The 25,804-nt window shown below is 43.0% G+C and overlaps 1 protein-coding gene across 1 annotated transcript; it reads right to left on the bottom strand.

The window, feature by feature from the left end:
* LOC137301434 (RING finger protein 214-like) lies at positions 1-24,425 on the bottom strand. The gene is made up of 16 exons (XM_067970931.1): positions 24,401-24,425; positions 22,898-23,069; positions 20,676-21,198; positions 19,178-19,237; positions 18,506-18,646; positions 14,942-15,081; positions 11,992-12,060; positions 10,907-11,003; positions 9,436-9,524; positions 8,898-8,979; positions 7,735-7,833; positions 5,701-6,035; positions 5,219-5,333; positions 3,832-3,972; positions 3,210-3,305; positions 1-1,761 (listed from the first exon to the last, which is right to left on the bottom strand). Exons 2-16 carry the CDS (start codon positions 23,053-23,055, stop codon positions 1,696-1,698), a joined length of 2,211 nt encoding a protein of 736 aa, XP_067827032.1. The 5' UTR covers positions 23,056-23,069; positions 24,401-24,425; the 3' UTR covers positions 1-1,695.
* Between the last annotated feature and the right edge of the window lie 1,379 nt (positions 24,426-25,804).

Raw genomic sequence — 25,804 nt, 5'->3', positions numbered from 1 at the left:
ATAACCTGGTGTTGTAAGATTCCTTACATTTGTCCACCCCAGTCCATCACCGGCATCTCCACATCTTTTTCAGAACACAAACCAATTCCTTGCAATGACTGATTTTTTGAAATGAAGAAGGGTACTGATGACAGCAACACAACTCCTCTAAAATGGAGTTAAATGGAGTCATTATCTGTGGAATTAACAGCTTTCTTTTCAGCAAGGATAGAATTGAATAAATTGATTATATCAAAAGACAATTATAAATAATCAGTTTTAAAAAAAGTCACTTAATATCTGGATTTTACGGTTTTCACTTCGGCTTGTGGACGAATGTTGCATATGTGCAAGCATTCACCGTTTGTCAGGTCACTCGTTTATTGAAAGTTAAACGGTTTGAAAATATATACTTTCCCCAGCCTCTGCAGGAGGACCTACATGACTCACTTGCCACCTTGCAAGTTTGTCTCCCTCACTCCAACAGGCGAGTCCACAGACAGTATTTCAGATCAGTAAGCATTTCATGGAGCTGCTCCTGATGGCTCAGTGAATATAAGCACTCACTGGTGTGGTACTGAGTTATAAAGAGCAGAAGGTTCCAGCTTCATTTGTGCCAAGTAAGGGCAGGAGCTGGTGCCACAAGGGGATTGCAGGGAGGGGAAAAAAGAGAGACCAAAAGAGGCAACAAAATCAGCCCAGATTCCATGCTTTGAATCCTGCTGGAAAGTGTGTGAAAGAGGACAAGATCAAGCTGGTTTGTGATGTCCTCCACAGTTGAATTGCCCGCCAACACTCACAGTTTAGGCTCATACATGAAGAATGGCCACCTGGCCGACATGCTATACTCCAGTGGGAGTTGGCACCCGAGGAAAGAGATAGCAAAACAAAATCCTCCTCCGTGGTTAAAGGGGTGAGAGAAAAGGGGAGAAAAAGAAAAACAGGCACACACAGATCAATGAATTTTTGCTACCAAGACAAAATATGTAGAAACTGCAAAACGTATGAAATTTGTCGCGAGCCGTAACATCAACAATGAGACGGAGATCATTTATACATCAGCCACGCACAATAAATAAACTGCTAGCTCTTCTTTTTTAAAAATAGTCGCAACCAAAATATTTCTTCAAGCCATTAACTGTCAACAAGTGATGCAGATTTTGAGAATTAGCCACACAGGCTCCGAGACAGTTCTGAGGGCCAGTAAACCATTCTTTTAAAGCTTATCTGCAGCTCTTGTATGGCAATTTAGCTTCAGTCCTGCAAAGAAAGATATTTGAGAAGACCCTGTGCACTGAGAACCAATCAGCAAAACCATGGAGGTAAATAATGAACAACGGGAGTAGATTTCCTCCGCCATTTGCTGCAGTCAAAATATGACCATAAAGAACATATTTCCCCAAAATCAGTTTCATTCTTCAGGGAATAAGAGAACCTCGTGCTAGCCTCAACTCTCCGAACATCAGAAAACAAGTGAGGCAGTGGAATATTTGTTCCCCTCTGGTTTTGCCAATATTTTTAGGACACTGGTATTTATTTAGTTTGAATTTACACATTCGTAGTTTGCCATCTATCTACTTCCTGAGGTCTGGTTCTTTTAAAAAAAAAATAGCCCACATTGTACTCTGCAGTGCAGTACTGTCAGAGTCCTCGGGTTTTGAAGAGCAACTTGGCGGCCCCCACATCTCCTCCATTCCAGGCGCTTGGAAACGTACATCACCTTGGTGCAGGGCAGAAAGGGCAGCTACTGTTCTTGTTGGTCTGTGCCCAGAATTTGATGCACTGGGGGGGGGGTAAAAAACACAAAGAATCAAAAAAGGTATAGATACAGGTGGTCAAATAAGCAAGAAAACAGCAGTTCCCTGAGCCATAGAATCATGGAAATGTCACACCGTGGAAAATCCAAACATATTTAAATATTGGATATTCTGAAGATTAATCAGCTAACTGTGGAGGAGGAAGGGACTTGATATATCAAATGAGCTATTTCTCATTGCGTGTTTTATGTTCGTTAAAAATTATAGCAGTAACTACAGAAACATTATTTTGTAAACGTGACCTTCTGGAGAGATGCTTTATTATTCAGCCAGGCTGGAATTTGCCTGGACTCTCCTAGACTGTCAGTTACAAAACAGGACTCCTTTTCACCATTATTTATTTCATAAGGATCTTCACTCCTTCCAACGAATTTAAACAGCAATTTCAACCAGTGGGATTCCCGAGAGTGGTAGGCAGCAGGTTCACACCTGTGGTTACTCACACAGTCAGTTACAGACCTCAGCTGCATAGTCACAGGAAGGGGGAGGAGCACGGCATAAGAACAAGAGCTGGCTCGAGCAGCCTCTGTGTATTTCCCGTATCGCCCGGCCGCCGACAAGCAAGCCACCTCCTCAAATCATATAATGCTCCCGACAGAGCAATAGGGCACTGCAGTCAGGAGACCCACAACACTGAGGGTAGGGATGAGGGAGCAGATGATCTAAGACCCACCCAGATAGAATGGGAGACTTGTGCAAGTTATATACGCCACTCAGAACAACATGGTGATCAAAAGTAGGGACCTTGTGAATATTTCGTCTTTGAAGCCAACCATTTTCCCCTACGGTCAATGCCCCGCCTGCCATTTCCTCCCCCAAGATCAGCTAACATAACACATCAGGGGTTGAACCTGGAACCTTCTGGTCTGTAGAACTCAGGGCCGAACCACACCGTGCAATCACTCAATGAGCCATCAGGGAGTTAGTGAAGTTGTTCCTGATGCAAAACTCTAATGTCCAAATAACTATGTCGTTTTTAAAAAAAAATTCGTTCATGGGATGTGGGCGTCGCTGGCAACGCCAGCATTTATTGCTCATCCCGAATTGACCTTCTTGAACCGCTGCAGTCCGTGTGGTGAAGGATTCTCCCACAGTGCTGTCAGGTAGGGAGTGCCAGGATTTTAATAACAGTGCTGTTTGCACGCAGTCTATTGACTAAGAAATTTAGAATGGGGAACAGATATAAAATAAACTTGTAATGTTTTGTGCTACGTTATAATTTGTGAGTACAAACTGTCTTATTTTATTTTGCGACCAAGTAATAGCTCACAAGCACCGCAGCACAGTGGTAAAAACATTCCACACCCCCAGAAAATCTCAGTTTCTACCAGTCTAAAAAAAAATTATTTTATAAAGTGAGAATTATTACGTGTGGAGAGTACATTGATTAATAGGATAAGATAACACAGTCACCTCTTTGTGGACGATGTGAGTACAGGCCATTGGATGTACTTCACTGACTCGTACAACCTCCTGACACATCAGACAGAGTCGGGGGCTCCCGAGGACCTAAAAAGAACCCAATTAGCATTTACAGTGAGTTGGAACACTGGCGGCTTAGCATTTATTTTGAAAGTAGCGGTTTGTTAAAATAAAATCAGAAAACAAGGCAAATGTGGAATCTTCAAGTTATGGTCTTATAGCACGGTTAAAACTAATTGGCCAACAGTGCTCTATCATTGCAGGGTCACTGAATATCTCCATTGCATGAATTAAGACCCAAGCTCTGCATTTCACACCTCACCTTTGCTCAGTTTCACTACAATCTAGTCAGCTCTTTCATTACATCACACCTAATTCTAAATATCCCCACCTCTAGTATAACGTAAAACATCCTTGGCTTTCCTTAACCAAACCTCCCATTTGGTTATCAATAAACTTTGGGACTCTAACCTAGACCTGTAACTCTCCCAAATAACCATGTCAGTATCTGGAAAACAATGCCCTCGGCACCGGAGACAACTTGTACAAAACGTCGTTTACGTAGAGCAGCAAAAAGAAAATTCTCTCCATAAAGACGAGGGAGTTTACTAACCAGTGCTGGTCTGTCTGGGTGTGAAGCCTGAGCTCCGCTTCTGCCTTTCGGCAACGACAGATGAGGGCTGGTCTGAGAAGCTGCTGGCGGGAAGTATCCAGGCATGGTGGTAGAGACTGTAAGTGGGCCCAATGGCCGTGGCTGTCCAGAGGGATGAGGGAAAATATACTTTAAATTGACATTAATTAACATTGGAAAGACTTGCACGTTGTAAACTTTGTTATGCTTCTCTTCTGCACCCTCAATATATCTATACATTATAAATTTGCTATTTTTAAAAAAAATATTGATTCTCAGGAAGTGGGCATCACTGGCAAGGCCAGCATTTACTGCCCATCCCTATTCGCGCACTCCTTATTTAAGCATCACCATTCTGTGACACACAGTCATGATGCCAACTACACACTACCACCACTTAGATGGAATTCACAAGATCCACGAGCAACAGATCCCAATCCCTCTAACTACAGCATCGCTCATTCAGGAAATTCACTTTGTCCTAAAAAAAAAGTTCAGAGAGTGAAAGAGAACTATTTTATTGGTCAGATTCAGATTCAATGCACAGTGGAATAAAAACCAGAAGTAAAAGAAATGAAGACTATGTATCAATCGGAAAATATTGGCCCAAATGTGGCAGGCCAACGAACGGCGCCTACTGTTGGTGAGACTTGCCTGTGCCCGTCTAACCCCGATGATATTTTGCCCCACAAGTTGCTGGAAGTGGGAGATGGAAACGGCCTGGCGCCTCCTACAGGGCATCTGGGATCTGAGTGAACAAGGCAAACAACGCTGTATCTCCTTATCCAATCAGATTGAAGGATTGTTAAATGAACAGCGTAAGTTAGAATAGTGAATTCAATGTCAATTCAGGGATAGAGAGAGAGATAAAGTGAGGGAAAAACATTTTATTTTTTAAAACTCCAACAACAATTAAAACCTGAAGGATTGAGACGCCACACTTGTAATAGTTAATTTTCAGTGCCAGAAAGGTTGACTGGCCATAATTAACACTTATTACACCGTTAAAAGGGTACTTCGACTGAAATGGACAAGGCCTAACTAAGTTCCTATCTATCGCGCAAGTACAGGAACTTCATGCTGTTCAATACATTTCAATGGTGAGTCAGACAGCGCGATGCCTTTTTATTTTGCAAAGCTAACGGCGGAGTGGCACATCTCAGCCAGCAACTTTCGGATTTTCGCGTCTAAGCGCGTATCGGCCCTCTCCAGAAGTTGCTGTGCGATTTGCGCTGAGATAATGCTGCGCGCAGTTAGCCTCACCGTTATTTTGACAGCAAATTCTGGGCTATTAACTTTCACATTCAGGTACTGACTGACCTGCTGTGCATTATCAGTTTCAATTTTTGACGCCTGCAGTAGAAATTACCTGCTCTGTTTCACTCAGTCTCTCAGCCATTTGATGCATTAGTTCATCCACGGAAAGCCCAGCAATGGTTCCACGTGAGGTCTTAATCTGCTGGAGGATGTGGGTAAGCTGAGCCCTGGAAGGAAGGAAGAAAAATAACCAGGCACTTGTTATACGTAGAATCACACAGCACAAAAAAGGAGGCCATTCGGCCCACCCTGCCTGTGCCGGCTCTTTGAAAGAGCTCTCCAATTAGTCCCACTCCCCTGCTCTTTCCCCATAGCCCTGCAATATTTTCCTTTTCAAGTATTTAAATCAATTCCCTTGTTATTGTTGGTGAATTTTACGCGCGCGCACTCCCGACATGGAGCTCACCCGCTGGGAGCACACATCGGGAAATCACAGATGCAGGCCCTCACGATTTTCTGTCCATTCATTTTAATTGAAATTAAAACGTCTAGTGAGTCAGGATAAGTCACGTCTTGGTTTTGAGATGAACATACCTGCTGCAATTAGGAAATTTTGCCTCTAGTTTTTCCAGGAGTTTTTCCAGTTTCGCGGCTGGCTTAGAAGCAGGTGGAGCGGCACCGTGGCATTCAAACTCGGAATTTGCGCCCAAGCCTGGCGGAAAACCTGCGGCGGTTGGAAGATTCCTTGGGTAAAAGGCAACTGGAAGGAAAGGTGCCGAGGGAGGCACGGACACAGAACTACTGGGGAAAAAAGATGCTGGCGGAGGGAACAGAGGTGTCGCACCAAATGGGACCATGGAGATCGGAGTGTTAGACGTTGGAAACGCAGGTGGAGGAACTTGCCACATTCTTTGGAGCAGTAGATCAGGCTACAAGTCAATAAAAACAAAACATGCAAAGAATTAGGATACTGTCGATGTTTGGCCGTGAGACAGAACCTAAATCGGCAACTCGATATAAACTACGGATTGCCATGATTGTAACCGCATCACCCTGTGATGGACCAGCCAATGGAGCAGCAAATGAGACACGGGACTCAATTTTAAAACCGAGCCGGGAAGGGGGCAGGGGGTCAATTTGAGGTCAGGAAACCCATTAGTACGGGTTTCCCGGACGTCCTTACGATTTTGACGTAAGGATGCCTTTTAATTTTTTTTCTCAGCTTCCCATCCGACTGACAGGCCTGCCGTATGGGAGACCAGCCACGAGCCACGGACAGGACATGTTCAGGTCAGTCTTTCTTTGTATGGATGGGAGGGGGGGGGGGGGGACGGACAACAGGAGGCATGGGTGGGCACGGGTTGGCATGGGGGTCGTGAGTCGGGGGGAGGGATTGGGTTCAATCACAGGGGGAGGGTGTCGGGATCGGGCATCATCACGGGGGTCCATGATAGTTGAGGGGGGGATTGGGAGTGGGAGGATCGGGGTCGGGTGTCTGCGATCGGGGGGGGGGGGGGGGTTCATGCAGGTAGGCTTGTCGGGCCTGGGGGAAGCACTCCTGCTCCTCCGGGCCCACAAGCTGTGCCTTTCTAGGCACCTACCTATTAGTCTCGGGCCTTCTCGCCTCCTTTCACGAGGCGTAAAACAGGAGGCCCGGGAATCCCGGCCTCCTGGGGTTGAAATCGGGAAATCCAGAAAAATGGAGGCCCGGAGCCTCCTTGAAACGTTTTAAGGCCCGACCCGCCTCCTGGGAGCGGGTTTGTCGCCCGTCCTTCTTCCTGCCCTGGTGAAAACCGGAAATGGGCGGATTGGAGGCGGGTCTGAAACGGTGGCAATTTTCAATGCCCCTCCCCCCTCCCTCCAACCCACCCGTTTTTCACTGGCCAAACTGCTTCAGCATATTTAAGAATATTGGTCTTGAAATTACACTTTTACATGGGATAATGTCCACTAAAATAGGGGGCATGGGAATTTGACTGGAATGTGTTAAGCGTTCTGATCCCAATATTCCAACTGTGTGGCTTCAAGGCCTGTGACTGTTCCTGATGAATGGTCTACCAATCTCAGCTCTTCAGCTTTCCTGACAAAAGGCTATAGAAATTACGATCGCCATTTTTCTCGGAGTTGCTTGGCACATTCGTACCAAATCGTTCCCTGCACTCTTTCAACGGATTACTTATTTTAGACAAATTACCGCTAGAAGAAGAGGAACTCAGCATTAGAATCTTAAGCAACCGTACGAGAACATCGCTGACTATATTTTAAATCACTCCACCGTTGGCGGCCGTGCCTTCAGCTGCCTAGGCCCTAAGCACTGGAATTCCCTCCCTAAACCTCTCCCTCCTCCTTTAAGACGCTCCTTAAAACCTCTCCCTTTGACCAAGCTTTTGGTCACCTGTCCTAATATCTCCTCATGTGTCTCGGTGTCAAATTTTGTTTTGATAACGCTCCCGTGAAGCGCCGAGGGGCGTTTTACTACGTTAAAGGCGCTGTATAAGTGCAAGTTGTTGTTGTTATATCGTGTTTAAACTTGAAGGGATCCTAGTGCTCTTTAGCTCAGCCAGTTTTCACATTTGTAAATGTTTTGCTGGATCGCAGTATTATAAAGGACTGTCTCCTTAGCATTACCTCTGCAGGAGCGGGTGGCAGGGTTGGCGATTGTATACGAGGAAGGCTGTTGAGCTTTGCACCATTCTTGACCATCTGAATGTGACCCTTGTATTGATTCTGAAAGCAGGAATCACGGAGCAAATTTAACAGCCGAGAACAGTAAGCTTTGCAGATTTTTCTTGCTTCACCCCTCGCGCTGCATGTGCCTCCGGCAGGCGGGTGCAATAGACCAGGCCGTGCATTTCTCAACAAACGCTGAAAGCAAACCCGGCAGGTTTGCCGAACAGGAAGGTGACTTTTCTTACATTTGATCCCAGCAGATGGAACACTTCATACCATAGGAAGGATTCCCCATCTAGTGGCCAGATGAAGTATTTACAAAAAGCTTGGCTCTGGGGCAAATTAACAATTTCAGGCAAGGGATTAAAAACAAAACGAAAACCGTGGATGCGGGAAATTCAAAAATGAAAACTGAACTGCTGGAAATGCATTTCAAAGAGAAAGATAGTTTTCCGAGTTTCAGGTGAAACTCTTTACCTGTTAAATACAGGTGAAGGATACTGGATCCAAAAGAGTGAAGAACCACATTAAAAATAATTGTAAACAATTTTACAACACCAAGTTATAGTCCAGCAATTTTATTTTAAATTCACAAGCTTTCCGAGGCTTCCTCCTTCCTCAGGTTCACCTGAGGAAGGAGGAAGCCTCCGAAAGCTTGTGAATTTAAAATAAAATTGCTGGACTATAACTTGGTGTTGTAAAATTGTTTACAATTGTCAACCCCAGTCCATCACTGGCATCTCCACATCACATTAAAAATAAACCAAGATAAAAGGAAAACTGCAAGCCTGAAATTTTAAAAACCCTTGCTATTCTAATAGAGGGCACAGCCTAAAATATTAACCCCTTCTTAAGCTTTGATCGATCAGCTGCGCATCTCCAGTCATTTCTTCTTTCATTACAATCTCAGAGAACCCGAATGATTTAAACCTGCTCTCTACAGGCCACACCATTCAAGCATGGCTTGATCTAGCAACGCAGCTAAGAATGGACAATGTTCACTGCTCCACTCTCAGTGCACCCTTCGCATGCACAGAAAGAAGCTGTTCTAGCCAGTTAACCGCGTTTAAAAACACAAGGCAACAACATCTCGATTAACGTAGCTGCCGTCTTAATCTTACCTTTATATTCTCCATTTGAACCTGAATGTCGTTCAGTCTGCCCTGCCATTCACGCGCAAGGTTTGAATTTCCTGCCACAGAACTAAACAAAAAGACAATATATACATGAAACAGTATTGCTGTTTATCAAGGTGCAAGAGGACGGTGCAAAACGCAATCTTTTCTTGAAATTCTGTAGCCAGTGATGGCCATAAACACACAAAGCTGAGGTACACTGAAAAAAAATGAAATAAAAGAAATGCTTTTTTGCTGGAGAATTCCAAAAACTAATCCCAGTCCTGCTCTCTGCCCAATACCAAAAGGGTTTTTCCAAAACCTTAACCTACTAGACTTGGTGCTTTCTTTGAAATGAACTGAAGGACACAAAGGAAATGAAAACAATTCATCTTCCAGCAATCAACTCTTTGGCTTTCCTAGTCTAATGAATTGTTTGCATTTCCTCTGTGTCCTTCAGTTCATTTTAAAGAAAGCACCAAGTCTAGTTGGGTGAGATTATAATACATCGGTGAGAAAAAATTTGCAATAGATAGACACTGACCTTAAGTTACAAATCTGTACTTCTGCCTCGTTGGCTGCTTGATCCAACATCATAACTGCAATCTCCCTCTTGCTCTCCAGGGACTGAACCTGCAGCAGCATAAGCGTTAATGATTTATAATGGAAAAGTTTGAAGGCGGATACATTTTTTTTCCATCCTCGGGATGTGGGCGTCACTGGCAAGGCCGGCATTTATTGCCCATCCCTAGTTGCCCTTGAGAAGGTGGTGGTGGGCCTTCTTCTTGAACCCTGCAGTCCGTGTGGTGAAGGTTCTCCCACAGTGCTGTTAGGTCGGGAGCTCCAGGGTTTTGACCCAGTGACGACGAAGGAACGGCCGATATATGTCCAAGTCGGGATGGTGTGTGGCTTGGAAGTGATGGCGTTCCCACGCGCCTGCTACCCTTAGTGGGGGTGGTCGCGAGTTTGGGAGTTCCTGCCGAAGAAACCTTGGAGAATTGCTGCAGTGCATCCTGTAGATAGCACACGCTGCAGCCACGGTGCACGGTGGTTCTGCTGCATCCAGTGCACTCAGCCACTTCTCGATATCACGTGAAGCGAATCGAATTGGCTGAACACTGGCATCTGTGATGGTGGGGACCTCGGGAGGAGGCCGAGGTTGATCATCCACTCAGCGTTTCTAGCTGAAGATGGCTGCAAACGCTTCAGCGTTGTCCTTTGCACTCACATGTTGGACTCCGCCATCACTGAGGATGGGGATCTCCATGGACCCTTCTCCTCCCATTAGCTGCTGAATTATCCACCACCATTCGCGACCAGGACTGCCGAGTTTTGACCTGATCCATTGGTTAGAACCAGTTTGCTTTTGTTATAATATATTCAACAGTGGAAACCTTCAATATTGCCATGAATCATTCACCCTGGACATGGTGGTATGAAGGATGAGTGTCTACAAGCATTTTGATAAGTTATCTCTTCTGCTAAAAACTGAGGTACTCAATTGCATCTTGTGCAGCCTATAGTTATGGGAAGAGCTCCTCTCAGAAGCTGCAAAGTCAGTCAATTTAAAAAAAAAAGAGAAAGCTGCTAGGGCAAGCTTTACTCAGGCTGTAGGAGAGTAGTTAATTTGTTTAAGTGAATCTGGATCACTCACTAACGTGTTCATTATTTCGTTTTATTATGCACAGGCAAGCTGTACTGTTTGAAGTAAGTGCATCTGATTATAACCACTGCGTTGTATGTTCACTCCCTGTGAAATAAAGCAGCTTAACAATCCATACCTGATCTCATTTACCATTGGGCAGTCTTTTGATGAGATTGAAAAAAATATACATACGAAAGACACAAATATCCAGTTCAGACCACAAGGAGATACCCCTGGGTTACGCTATCACGTAGCACAATACTAGGCAGTAAATGTAAACGTAAGACCACACATGCAAGTGACTAGCACCAATTTACCCGAGAGAATATCAGAGACAAAACCCTAAACTCCTAAAGCAAAAGACATTAACCTCGGCTTTCAATGCACGTTCCGTCTCCTCCAGGATGTTCTTGTGGAGCTCGTTATGCTGGACCTTCAGTTTTGCCAAATCCTCATTAAACTTCTCCCTGCAGTAGCCAGTCAAGAGACAAATCGTGTCAAGTTAAAAATGAAGTACTACAAAATAAATTTCAGTAACAACTGATTGCTCAGACTTGCTGTCCCCTAAAGAATCAAGATGTTAACAAAACAGGTTCAGAGTGGTAGAATTCAGGTTTGATCCCCACTATGCTGAATTCAGAGCAGCATTGTCTGGGGCCTGATAATCTGTCCACAGGTGATTCAGTCTTTCAAAACCAAAAGGGAATGAAAATAAAATTGTATTTTTTTTTTGGTCAACATTCAATATTATATCAAAAATACCCCAAACCCTCAATTCAGTAGGTAGAATTTGTATTGGTTAAAATATGAAGGAAAAAACAATACAAATGTTAGAAATCTGAAGTAGAAACAGAACATACTGGAAATACACAGCAAGTCTATTAGTTTCTGTGATGTGGAGATGCCAGTGATGGACTGGGGTTGACAATTGTAAACAATTTTACAACACCAAGTTATAGTCCAACAAATTTATTTAAAATTCCACAAGCTTTCGGAGGCTTCCTCCTTCCTCAGGTGAATAGTGTGGAAATGAAATTTTCGAATCCTTCGCATTTGAAAATCACAGAACAATGCCTGGTGATTACTGCGCGTTGCCAAGGCAATCACAGTGAGCAGACAGAGAGGTGTCACCTTCCTCAGGTGAATAGTGTGGAAATTTCATTTCCACACTATTCACCTGAGGAAGGAGGAAGCCTCCGAAAGCTTGTGGAATTTAAAATAAATTTGTTGGACTATAACTTGGTGTTGTAAAATTGTTTACAATTATTAGTTTCTGAAAAGAGATTAATGTTTCAGGAATATCCTTTGCCTCCACCTGAAACGTTAACCTACCTTTTCTCTCATGGGCCTGATGTGTTTTCCCAGCATTTTCTGGATTTAAGAACTAGGCAGTTATGTTACAACATCTTTAGCTCCATTAACACCGGATCCAGATCAAGAAAAGCAAAGACTTACTTTTTCTCCGACTGATCACTGATCAGGATGGCGACCAGCTTTCCCTTTTCTTCCTGCTCCCTCATCAGCCTAGAAAGAGAGACTTGCAGTAAACTGACATGGGTCAGACTGGACATAAAGAACCAATCTGGGGGGAGGGCTTTCTAATATGCAAAAGTCCTTTAACTAATAATTATTCCTTTAGATAGCTTAGCTGTGTCGGTGCACGATAAGGGTTATTTCCTATTCGTTATTGGAAAAAAACATCCTAAGATTTCTATACGTGTTATATCAAAACAAATCTTACAGTGAAACCATTCCTGTGTTAAACAGCCACCTTACCTGCACAATCTTCTCAAGAGCAGCATACACCTTAAAGTAGTTTTGTATGGCTCTCTTTTATACATGTCTATATCTTGGGGAGGAGGGAGGAGAACTGGGAAGACAAGTGATGGGGGGGGGGGAAGAAGGAAAAATGAAGAGTGGAAGAATGCTTCTGGCCACCCAGAGCAAGGTTACCAACTTTTGCTACATTAGAAACTGAACGTAGGATAAGATGGGGCGGAGGTGGGGTTGTGGCTCGAGTTGTGATGTTTTCTTTGCTGTTGCTGAAAACTCAGAAAATAGTTTAATAATTAATGTCTTCACATCAGAAGACACAAAAGTGAGAAAAACAAACGGCTTGTATTTTTATAAACCAGACTTTTGAGAGCCTGCTTTACATTTTATCTATTTTCCATATAGCCTGTTCATAAACCAGATTGTTCGATCCAAAACCGGACTTGCGGCAACTGTAACCTTGAATAAAAGAAATGGCAGGACCAATGTCACCAGGGAAACTAGCTTGCAAGAAGCAGAGACCAACAGCATGAGAGTGGAGTAAGACACACAGCTGAAAATAAATCCACCACTGTTAATTAAATTCCCTCAAACCATCAAGTTCAGTGATTCCTTGAAACCAGTACCTATTACGAACTCATCGGGAGTCCCTCCTTCCATAAACATATATGTCTCTGCATAAAGGCTTAGAATTTATCGAGGAAATCTCATCCTTTGGAGGCAGTACTCCTTCATATTGACCAAAGGGTCAAAGTGGTAGGTTTACAGAGGGTCTTAAAGGAAGAGAGGGAGGTGGAGAGGTTGAGGGAGTTTAGGAAGGGTACGCCACAGGGTGGGGCCTAGGTGGCTCAAGATACGGCTGCAAAACAGTGGGGCAAAGGGAGCGGGAAATGCACAAGAGATCAGAGGAATGGAGAGTTTGGGGGTTGGGTCAGGAGGAGGTTACAGCAATAGGGAAGGACAAAGCCACACAGGAATTTAAACACAAGTATGAGAATTTCAGTTCAAATAAATAGCTCCAAACAACAACAACTGTCTCACAACCAACAGGAGAAAAGGCTGGTGTTACACTGTACTCGATGAGAGAACTGACTCCAGAAGGGTTTTACAACTCAGGGTTTTAGAACACTTGGTAGCCTCCTGAGTTATACTGCCACCTTTTCCACTTATGTGCACCCAAAACCACATCTACATGAAAGAAACGGTACATTGCATTCATTTTTCATGAATTTCCTTGACTGGCCCCCATATTCAACTTACAGGATGTCAAACGACACGGTCCATACCAAACCCTAACCCCCAACTAGAAAAAATGTTTAAAATCTGGTCTTGGTGATAGAGAGATCAGCTTAATGTTACAATAGCAGCAATGCCCGATTTCCTTTTATAAAAAAAGGTAAAGAATGGAGGTTTCTGAGAGGCGATCTTATAAAAAGGTACAGAAGACTGTCAAGGAAATGAACAATGTGAACAAGCAGTATTACCTGAAATTCAATTGCAGGAGTAAAACAGGGTGCACACGTTCAAACTAATGAAAGGAGAATTAATTACAACTGATATCAAGAAATTCTTCTTCATACAAAGTGATCAATATGTGGAATAGATGTCCAGATGGAGTAGTGAAGGTAAAAGCCCTGGAATCACTTAAGAAGCAGTTGGATGCAACAATGGGGGGACATTAGCATCTTTCTGGGGATGAATGAAATAAGATGGGCCATATGACCGTCCTCATCCATAATTGCCTTAACAATGACAATTTTGGATTTCCCCATGAAGATCTCTCTCCTATGCTTTCGTATAAAAATGAAAATGTATTTACACTGGGGCGAGGTTTAAAAGCCTTATTAAATGCAGTCTGGCAGGCAGTTAGGAGAACCTTTGAAGCACTCCTTTAAACATAAACCCCGGTGAGGGAAGGCAGCATCGGAAAGGCTTCTGAATACTGAGAAGGACTTCAAAGCACTCATCATTTCTAACAGATGCCAGCTGCCAAAAAGTGCTCTAGCTAATTCTGATGACATCACAAGATACATTTCCAAAATACCAATCCCCACCGTTCTCCTATTAAAACATCTAGCAGTTTCGTAAATTAGTCCAGTATCTTGGCCCCAAAACACCCCATTTCAGCTCTTTACTCTCTGTGTAAAGAAATAACTCCTTGTGTCCGTAATAAACTTACTCTTTACAACCCCAAACTTTTCCCCCTTTTGTCCAACTGCCATATCATACGTGAAATGATTGTTCTGGGCTTTATTTATCCCACAAAGCAGATAAATATGGTTCTAGAAGGTTCCTTCAGATGTTCTCTCCCAGACCGAAGGCCCCCAACATCAACTGGTTCCTCATAGCTTAGCTCTTACACACTGGGGATCAGCCTCATCTGGACAGTGCACCCAAGGTCTGGATGGCCCCTTCAATCTAATAATCAGTATATCAGTTATAACTAGAGAAAGCTGCAGGATCATGCACCCATTTAGTAATCCAGATTATTTTTGTCGTATAACAATATTGTAGCAGTTACATTTTGTTTTTTTGTGCAGGACGGCAGTTCTCAAAATTCTGTCTACAGTTTGATTGCGTACGTGAGAATTTGCTGTGTCATTAAATAAAGCAACGAAAAGTTTCCTTGTACCGTTTCCCATTTTCATAAAGCCTCTCAACTTCATTCTTCAGCTCTTGCTCTTTTTGAACAAACTCTTTCTTCTCCTTTTCAGATTTCTTCTTCAGTTCTTCCAATTTTACCTTCATCTCCTGGATCTGTTTAACATTCTCCTGCATTTTTGTAATAAAGGGGGAAAAAAACCAAAATCATTCACACCGCAATCTTGCAACTTGGCCGTCATGTAAAAATTACTAATCTCCTTTCTTAAAAGGAGTTTCATCTTTAGTTGTCCTTTTTGTGTAATGGAATATTTTTGTTTAAAAATACAAATGCTGAAGCCATGATCAGTAATCAACTTCAAAGAGTTACTGAGCTTGACAGTAGGAGGAGTTGAATTAACATCAGTAGAGATAGGAACTTAGGAATATAGGAACAGAGTGGGCCATTCAGCCCCTCAAGCCTGCTCCGCCATTTGATAAGATCATGGCTGATCTGTGATCTAACTCCATATACCTGCCTTTGGCCCATGGCACCAACAGCCTTGGACATTTCACTTTCAACGAGGAATGTTAAATCAGCTCCAACACTGAATCAAACTCAAGTCACTTCTCTAATGGCACATTTCTATTCCAGATTCGAGAAATGCTTCTGCAATTCTGTGTCAGGGTCCCAGTGCAGTGGAATCATTTCCAATTAAATTATGGGGTGGATTCCAGACTATACACACTTGTTTTGAAGTTCCAATTCAAGACTTAGATTCTGGCCGTAATAATGTGCCCGGTGTCTAGAGAAGGTGCGCAAATGTAAAGATAATCATGGTTCCGCAGCATTAGTTAGTATCTCAACAAGGTCATCAGCGTTCACTGTTGAAACACAAATAAGCCCAACAGAAAGACTGAACAAAAAAAAAGTAAAGTTCAAGTTAAAGCTAACTATTTGACCTTTGAAAGCAATATTGGAAGTAACTGCTTAATACTGCATTTATACCACAATTATTAGACATTGTTGATGCTAGCCAGGCAGTCCCTCATTTACACTACTTGAATGGAACCGAAATGATCTTATCCAGGAGAAAACTCTCGATAAACATTTAAACCAACTCTGGGTAGAGTTAAAAAGTGCCCAAGGGGTTTAAACCAGGTTCACACTGCAATGGAGCTACAATCCATGCGGTGTCAAATCCAGGAGACACGAGGCTACCTCCAGCTGCTGCTCTCGTGCCTCTTCTCTGTGCAGTCAGGGCAGCCTTCATTCCGGATTTATACTGCAACTTTGGTATTGCTTCAAAACCACTTCACAGCATATGTAAAAGTAACAGTGCAAACACACTCTTAGCTACAAAAAGACAGACAATTAGCATTTAGTATCTTTCGACTCAGTGCAATTCAAATTTTATCAGTAGAGGATGTGGATGTCTCATTGTCAGATACTGGTATCACAATTGCTTGTAACTTCTCAAAAGCTGATTACTAGTTTATAGACAGTTGGGAGTCTGAAAACCCACTCTAAGCTCCATTTTTACAAAAAGTTATGCTAATTTAAAAAAAATTAATTCTCAGGATGTGGGAGTCACTGGCAGGGCCGGCATTTATTGCCCATCCCTAGTTGGCCCTTGAGAAGGTGGTGGTGAGCCTTGTTCTTGAACCACTGCAGTCCGTGTGGTGAAGGTGCTCCCACAGTGTTGTTAGGTAGGGAGTTCCAGGATTTTGACCCAGCGACGATGAAGGAACGGCGATTTATGTCCAAGTCAGGATGGTGTGTTACTTAGAAGGGAACTTGGAGGTGATGGTGTTTCCCATGCACCTCTGTCCTTGCCCTTCTAGGTGGTGGAGATCACAGGTTTGGGAGATGTGGACGAGGAAGCCTTTGTGCTTGGTATTTCCCACTGACTTCAGTCAAATCCAAAAATAATAATGTATTTATATAGCACGTCATTGCATCAAAACATCTCAAAGTACTTCATACAATGGAATGCTTTTGGTATGCAATGACAATTGCTATATATACAAACTGTTCCAGTACAGCTACAACACTGGCATCTACCCGACAATGTGGAAAATTGCCCAGGTATGTCCTGTCCACAAAAAGCAGGACAAATCCAATCCTGCCAATTACCACCCCATCAGTCTACTCTCAATCATCAGCAAAGTGATGGAAGGTGTCGTCGACAGTGCTATCAAGCGGCACTTACTCGCCAATAACCTGCTCACCGATGCTCAGTTTGGGTTCTGCCAGGACCACTCAGCTCCAGACATCATTACAGCCTTGGTCCAAACATGGACAAAAGAGCTGAATTCCAGAGGTGAGGAGAGAGTGACTGCTCTTGACATCAAGGCAGCATTTGACTGAGTGTGGCACCAAGGAGACCCAGTAAAATTGAAGTCAATGGGAATCAGGGGGAAAACTCTCCAGCGGCTGGAGTCATACCTAGCACAAAGGAAAATGGTAGTGGTTGTTGGAGGCCAATCACCTCAGCCCCAGGACATTGCTGCAGGAGTTCCTCAGGGCAGTGTCCGAGGCCCAACCATCTTCAGCTGCTTCATCAATGACCTTCCCTCCATCATAAGGTCAGAAATGGGGATGTTTGCTGATGACTGCACAGTGTTCAGTTCCATTTGCAACCCCTCAAATAATGAAGCAGTCCGAGCCCGCATGCAGCAAGACCTGGACAACATCCAGGCTTGGGCTCATAAGTGGCAAGTAACATTCGCGCCAGATAAGTGCCAAGCAATGACCATCTCCAACAAGAGAGAGTCTAACCACCTCCCCTTGACATTCAACGGCATTACCATCGCCGAATCCCCCACCATCAACATCCTGGGGGTCACCATTGACCACAAACTTAACTGGACCAGCCATATAAATACTTTGACTACAAGAGCAGGTCACAGGCTGGGTATTCTGCAGCGAGTGACTCATCTCCTGACTCCCCAAAGCCTTTCCACCATCTACAAGGCACAAGTCAGGAGTGTGATGGAATGCTCTCCACTTGCTTGGATGAGTGCAGCTCCAACAACACTCAAGAAGCTCGACACCATCCAGGACAAAGCATCACTCTTGATTGGCACCCCATCCACCACCGGCGCACTGTGGCTGCAGTGTGTACCATCCACAGGATGCACTGCAGCAACTCGCCAAGGCTTCTTCAACAGCACCTCCCAAACCCGCAATCTCTACCACCTAGAAGGACAAGGGCAGCAGGCACATGGGAACAACACCACCTGCACATTCCCCTCCAAGTCACACACCATCCCGACTTGGAAATATATCGCCGTTCCTTCATCGTCGCTGGGTCAAAATCCTGGAACTCCCTTCCTAACAGCACTGTGGGAGAACCTTCACCACACGGACTGCAGCGGTTCAAGAAGGCGGCTCACCACCACCTTCTCAAGGGCAATTAGGGATGGGCAATAAATGCCGGCCTCGCCAGCGACGCCCACATCCCATGAACGAATTTAAAAAAAACAGAACTCAATTAGTGTCTATATTACATGCTCAAGTTCTAGTGTGGGACTTGAACCCACAATCTTCTGATCCCTGGAGAGCAGCATAATGCAACAGAAGATAGTCTCCTTCCCCCTATTTGGACTTTACCTGGTAAATATTCTCCTCTTCTTCCTGCCGCTGTTGAAGTCGTCGGATTTTGACCTGCAGCTGGTTCTCCATCTGTGTCTGTCGATCCAACACTTCCTGGTATCTGTCCTTCAGAACCTCCCGTTCACCTGTCACTTCATTCTGAAAACAATCCCAAAATTTAAGATAGTTTAAAAAAAAATTAAACTACTCAATGCCTGCAGAGCAAACCTTCCTTCAACGTGTCAATCAGTGTGCATGCAAAGGTGTTTTAGATCCCAAAACTGCGAGAAACAGCAGACTGGTCAGTAGATAATGCATCAACCCCAAATGGGGAGCCCAAAGACAGTTTTAAGGATGACTGTTCTACATGTTTTTAATGGATACAGCAAATGATTTGGCCTAGGAGTCCATTTCCTGAGAAAAGCTGCAATTTCTACATTTGCCAATTTTTTGGATTAAAGAAAAAAGGCATGAAAATGCTGGTTTCAAATTGGATCTGAGCGATGACTAATCATCTGCCTCAGCAAATCACTTGCCCAACTAATGCATGGATTATGGCTACCTTGTCCATGAACTGAGCAGACACTGTAGACATCTCTGGAGAGCTCAGGAATGAGGAAATGGGAATGACTGAACTTTGGCACCCAGCAGTACAATTAACATCTACACGAGTTAGCAGTACCTACTTACCATGTACCTTTCAACATCTTGGTCTGTACTGACCCCTGCGTCTACAGTAACACAGTCTGTCTGTAATGGAAAAGACATTTCTTAGGTCCCAGTTCTGAGTCGATTTATAAATCGGTCCTGGAGCTTGTGGAACTTATGGAATATTTTGGTAAATGTTTACATATTTACTTCATTCAGACCATTAACGGCCCTGTGAAAATTAAAAGGGAGCGTAATGATATCATGAACTGCATTTGTTACAAACCTTTAGTAGCATAAACAATAATACACGCAGGAACCCCAGAATCTATACTGTATTTTTCCCCAGAGTGTTTGCACTGCAATCAATTCTAAACATTGTGGTCACTGTATTCATTAGAACAGAGAAGGTTAAGTGGGGATCTGGTGGAGGTGTTCAAAATTATGAAGGGTGTTGATAATGTACATGGGAAAAACTATTTCCATTGGTGGGTAACTGGAGGGCAGGTATTTAACATCACAAGGATAAGAACAAAGGGCAAGTTTCGGAGAATTTATTTATTTTTTATGCAAGGGTTGTTAGAACAACCAGAAACGGTGATGGAGGCAGAATCCATTATAGCGGAAATGTATAAATATTTGAAAAATATATATTTTTTAAAAAAGTATGGGAAAAGGACAAGGGAATAGGATAGCTCTTTCAGAGAGTTGGCACAGGCATGATAGGCTAAACGACCCTCTTCTATGCTGTACAATTTTACGATTATATAACAGAATGGTTTGTTGTCTTGCATAGTTCCTAAGTTCCACTACAGTTTAAATATTTGATCTAGTCCATCTGTTCTGCACAGAATTGATCCAAACGAAAAAACACTCCTCGATTGCTTGGTGATTTTGTCCAGTCGGTGGCTGGGCCTTCCGGACCATCGAATCCAAGTCAGTGCTGAGTGAGCTGACCAGAGGAGGTAGTGGTTAGGACACACTTAGCCTCAACACTCTTGGTTTATGGACCCCAGGACACTTAGGCTAATTGTAGAACCCCAGTTGAAGGTAATTAATTCAGCACTGACAAAAAAAGGAGAGACTTGCATTTATATAGCGCCTTTCATGACCTCAGGACGTCCCAAAGCGCTTTATACCCAATTAAGTATTTTTGAAGTGTGGTCACTGTTGTAATGTAGGAAACGCAGCAGCCAATTTGCGCACAGCAAGATCGCACAAACAGCAATGAGATAATGACCAGATAATCTTTTTTTTTAAAGTGATGTTGGTTGAGGGATAAATATTGGCCAGGACACCGGGCAAAACTCCCCTGCTCTTCTTTGAAGTAGTGCCACGGGATGGGGATGGGGCCTCGGTTTAATGTCTATCCGAAAGACAGCACCTGCGACTGTGCAGCACTCCTTTGGTACTGCACTGGAGCGTCAGCCTAGATTTTTTGCTCCATGCCCTGGAGTAAGACTTGAACCCACAACCTTCTGACTCCCAACGATAATATATAGCATGCCTATTATCTGTATATATTCTGGCTTAGCCTTACCTGCACTGCAGAATCTGCTGATGACCTCAATGTTAGTAATTCTTGCAAGCCATTGTGTACTGTATCCAGATCTTCATTCGATTCCTCTTTATGCAGTGTTTCTATCATCACCTCTTCACCCGGTGGCACCATGTAGCCAGTGCTCCACTTCTCTCCATTTTGCCAGTAACTAGTTGTCAGCTCAGTGTACCTTAATGATTCATCAAGAATCGGTTTTGGAAAATGGCCCACTGGTATATCAGTCAGCCAACTCGGTTCTACGTAATTTGACACACATGGATGCAGGGTTTCTCTATAATCAACATAGGGCACAGACTGCTGGTCTCTGTATACCATTTCAGTCACTGTATGGGAATCCAGTACATCTGGTGTATAATCAGCCAGTTCTTCATCCGTTTTGTTTTCTGGGTCAGATTCGTAGATATTGTCAAAGTGCTGTGCGAGTGATCCAGAATACTGTGTAGCAGCGGGCACGGCAGAGTCTGCGGAGGTCTGCTGATCAGACGAAGACAGATCGGAATCACTAGAAAAAAAATCAATGTAATCATTACAAGATTATACATACATTATGATTTGATAAATATCATTTGAACTATTAGCATCGATTTGGTTTAGACTAATCAAAATTGAATGTTCAATTAATTTACAGTTCAAAAAGGGAAAGGATGACACTCTGCAATTATTTTTCTTCAAAATAATGTAAATACAGCAGAACGATATGGCCCTTTCACTTCTGACCAAGAAATGGAATTGTTTGCTTTCAGTGAGGTTATAAAACAAACAAAAAAAAAAGCTACATCTTCATTTAAACTGAACACATCTTAGACTGGACCCACGCTACATTTGAACTCAGCATAAGCGACACAGTATAGCACCAGAGTCCAACACTACTGTTCCGTGCTCATCTCAATTCACAACATCGGGGAGAGATGAGAAGACATATTTTTACGCAGCGAGTTGTCGTGATCTGGAATGCGCTGCCTGAAAGGGTGGTGGAAACAGATTCAATAGTAACTTTCAAAAGGGAAGTGGATAAATACTTGAAGGGGAAAAATTTGTAGGGCTATGGGGAAAGGGCAGGGAGTGGGACTAATTGGAAAGCTCGTTCAAAGAGCCAGCACAGGCACGATGGGCTGAATGGCCTCCTTCTGTGCTGTATCATTCTAGGATTCTATGAATTCAGTAATTCCAATAATTGTTTTTCCATCCTCCACCCATGCCCAAAAAAGCACTCCTGAGACAAAATAAAAGGCAAACAGGTAGTCAGCCTGTTCCCACCTCTCCTGCCATGATGCGCAAGCTCCCGCTCTGGAGACTCATGCTGTGCTCTTCACTCCCCTCCAGTTGGAAGAGAAAAAGCATTCAATCTCTAAGCGGAGGCCACATCCAACACTACAATGACCACGTTTTAGAACTCAAAGTTAGGGGAGGGAATGGATCGCAAATATAAACAGTGTATTTTCATAAAATTCAGTTTATTAAATTCACACTGTGTACATAGAGTCTCTCAATATGAACCAGTTATGAATCTGATCTGAATTAAGTCTCAACATAAGCCTGGTTGTAAAAGAAAGCAAGTTTTCAGATTCATTACTGTGTCAATTGGGAGTCCCAGCTCTGGCCCCGATGCAAAGCAAATCTGCCATAACTCTACCTTGGAAGAGCCCACTTAAAGCTTGGATGGTTTTTATCCCCCATGCAATGAGGTGAAAAAAGTGACCCAACTCATGTTGCTACCTAGTCTGTACCATCACTTTTTTTTTGATAACATGAAAAATTGCTGAAAGATTACACTGAAGTTACAAAACTTGCATCTATAACACAGTAGAAGTGAAACAGATACGTGTACATTCTCTGGGAGGTTTGCATGCCATGTTATACATTGTAGTGATAGGGGTGGGTGACATACAGGCAATCCTTGGGCTGCACTATACAGTAACAAGCAAACTGTTCCTTTCAGAACACCAAGTGCATAGGTTCGACTTTTAATTCTGCCACGTGTGTGCTACTTAATCATTCTTTGTAAGGCCCTTTGGTGGGTTACTTCCACATTCAAACCTCCAAAGTGATTGCTTTCAGCAGTCGTTTGTTTGGGGCTCTGACAATTTCTCCCAGTTTCAAGATAAATATATGACCGTGAGCATCATTAGGAAATGGAAAAGTACAAATTTGAGAAACATTTACTGTATTATATCTACACATATAAAATGCTTGAGGTGTACCTTAGAGTAAGGTTTGTAAGTGCTGCATCACACGCTAAGGTTGCAACTTGCCCAGTAGTCTCTGGTGACACGTTAGTGGACATGGTATCATGTTTTTGATCTGTGGTCTCTGGGGACAGGTTCGGAGATGTTGCCTCAGCTGTTTGCTCCAAATCCATGACTTTTGCAGTCTCTATATATTGACAACAGAATGAGAATTTGTTTTTTTTAAAAAATAGGCTGCACAGAAATTCCACAAATTTAAATTCACCCTCCTTTAAAAAAAATATTTTCTTGAGGTTCCTCCCCACCCCCATGATACATTATATACAAATCATCCAGCGACTGACACCAATTATCCAGCGCCCAGTCGCTTCTGAAGGTGTTTGAGATCCGTTGTACATTAACTGATTAACCCATTTGATTTTTTGCCCTCAGGTTGCAGTGGAAAGAAAGAAAATGCCTATTCTCCATTTAACATCATCCCAAGTCCGCTGACGTGAGATCTGGAACTCAGCAGGCAAGAGATTAATCCCTGTTCTAGAAGGCCACGCTGTTCTCACACACCAGCATACAGCTATCTCAACCTTAAATTAACTTGACCCATCAATGACTCAAACCTCATGGTGCTCTTCAATATGGTTTGATGATAAACAAGCTACACCAAACCTATTACATTTTGGCTGCAACACAAGAATTGGTGAAACCACTACACTGCTTACTTAAGACTATGGAAAACTAACCCCCTCCCTCCCTCCCAACAAAAACACTATGCAGAGTATGTGTACTTGTGTTGGGGTGGCAGGGAGCAGAAATCACACACACAGAGCAAGCAAAAAAAGGCTGGTTTCTGTATCTGGGAACATAGGATCAGGAGTAGGCCATTCAGCCCCTCGTGCCTGCTCCTCCATTTGATAAGATCATGGCTGATCTGTGATCTAACTCCATATACCCGCCTTTGGCCCATATCCCTTAATACCTTTGGTTTCCAGAAAGCTATCTATCTCAGATTTAAATTTAGCAATTGAGCTAGTATCAATTGCCGTTTGCGGAAGAGAGTTCCAAACTTCTACCACCCTTTGTGCGTAGAAATGTTTTCTAATCTCGCTCCTGAAAGGTCTGGCTCTAATTTTTAGGCTGTGCCCCCTACTCCTAGAATCCCCAACCAGCGGAAATAGTTTCTCTCTATCCACCCTATCCGTTCCCCTTTAATCTTATAAACTTCAATCAGATCACCCCTTAACCTTCGAAACTCCAGAGAATACAACCCCAATTTCTAATACACTTCTTGCATTTTACGAAGCACAAGTAATACTGGCTATGGTGTAAAAAAAAGTATAAAAGTTTTAGCATCAAGCATGTCATTTAACTTCACTTAACCCAACACCAGTTTAATCTTTATTATACTAAAAGCTGTGTCCTCCCCCTCTCCCTCAATCTATATGAGCCACCAGAAAAAGGTCTCTTTAACCACAAAATATGCAGAGACAACAATTTTAACAATTGCACTCTTTAAAAACATACCAGTGTCAGCACGCCTCCACAATCTCAATGCTGCAAAAGGAAGTAATCACAGAACACCAACCAGCAACAGTAGAGCTCATTGGTCTAGTATCAGAGTTCTGTTGAGTCTTAGTCTTAGGTACAGGCCAATAAAAGAGCTTCAACAATTCAGTGGGCTGTTCCATGAGAAGCTGTAATCCTTGGTATAATGTTGTCGATGTCACTTCCTTCTTGATCGAGTCAGTTTCAGGTGGAATGAGTGTTTGGTGAAATGCAGGTGGGAGAGACCCATTGAGGAAAGGCTCTGGGCTCTGGGCTCTGACTCTGCTTTAATGCTGTGCTGGAGGAGCAGTTTCTGCAGCTCTGCTGGATGGACAGAATGCCTTTTCTAAAACACCCGTTCGCAAACACTGGGTTGTCCCAGTGTTACCAAACAAAAAAAAAATCTAACAAAAGTGCCCCTTTTTTAGAGGGGCACAACTAACAAAACCCAAATGGTAAAAAGACAAAGAAAATTTCTAAAATGAAATGATAATGTTACTATTATCCACTACACACTGCGGTGCCCACCGGCCCCGGGAGGATAAATATAGTAATTCTGGGAACTGGTTTTATTTTAAATTCTTCCCTCTGCTGGCCAAATTGCTGTTTGCACAGGGTGGAAGGGAGAGTTACTGTTTTACAGTTGCGGAATAGCAACAAATAAAAGAACAGCGTGATTTACTAAAGATAATGACAAAAAAAAATGCTGGAAAGTAAAATACTGAGTAGGTCGACCAGCATCTCAAACAGATCAGCAGGTTAGCTATTGGTGTGATATCCTTTAGCAAATGTGGGTCCTGAAGGGGATCAGTCAAACTTTGCTTCCTCTTTCAGGTACCTGCAGCGTACTTAGGATATTTTCTGTGATAAAACACTGGTACATTTTAGAACAATTGCAATTTAACCCTTTGCCTGTACCAGATCTGCCTTACAACTTTCAAAATAAAAATCGACGCCTGTTAAAATAGAGACAATTTTGGTTATCTCTGACTCTCCACTATATTTAGACCAGCTTTGGTTAATCCAGATTTTCTAATCACCACCATGATGTCCTGATTAACAAGCCTTGACTGTTCAAGCACATTTTATATTGGTGTGGAGAACTGCATTACTAACAAAGCAAGTCTTGTCAACATTTGCAAAGAGAAAGGACAGGTTAACATTTCCAGCAGGACCCTTAGGCTAACCTACTTTTTAAAAATCTCTTTTCAGATGCTGATATTTCTAGCATTTTCTGGTTTTATTTGTGATTTCCCAACATTTGCTGTTTTTAAAAATTGAGTCAATAATTTAGAATTTAAACTAATGTGTGAATGTACACACAAATCCATCCACTGTGTAATCTGTACCAAAAAAAACAGTTCAATTGGCTCCAGTGCACTC

This window comes from Heptranchias perlo, chromosome 33, assembly GCF_035084215.1.
Source record: "Heptranchias perlo isolate sHepPer1 chromosome 33, sHepPer1.hap1, whole genome shotgun sequence".
Lineage (NCBI taxonomy): Eukaryota > Metazoa > Chordata > Chondrichthyes > Hexanchiformes > Hexanchidae > Heptranchias > Heptranchias perlo.
Note: the sequence above shows the minus strand (reverse complement) of the source record. Positions and strands in the feature narration are given on the sequence as shown.

Excerpts from the sequence above, each read along its gene's own strand:
- LOC137301434 (XM_067970931.1), bottom strand. The coding sequence starts at position 23,055 with ATGGATTTGGAGCAAACAGCTGAGGCAACATCTCCGAACCTGTCCCCA. Across the intron at positions 21,199-22,897 it reads CTTACAAACCTTACTCTAAG|TGATTCCGATCTGTCTTCGT; the intron begins GTACACCTCAAG and ends TTTTTTTTCTAG. Across the intron at positions 12,061-14,941 it reads CTTTATGAAAATGGGAAACG|GCTGATGAGGGAGCAGGAAG; the intron begins GTACAAGGAAAC and ends CTCTCTTTCTAG.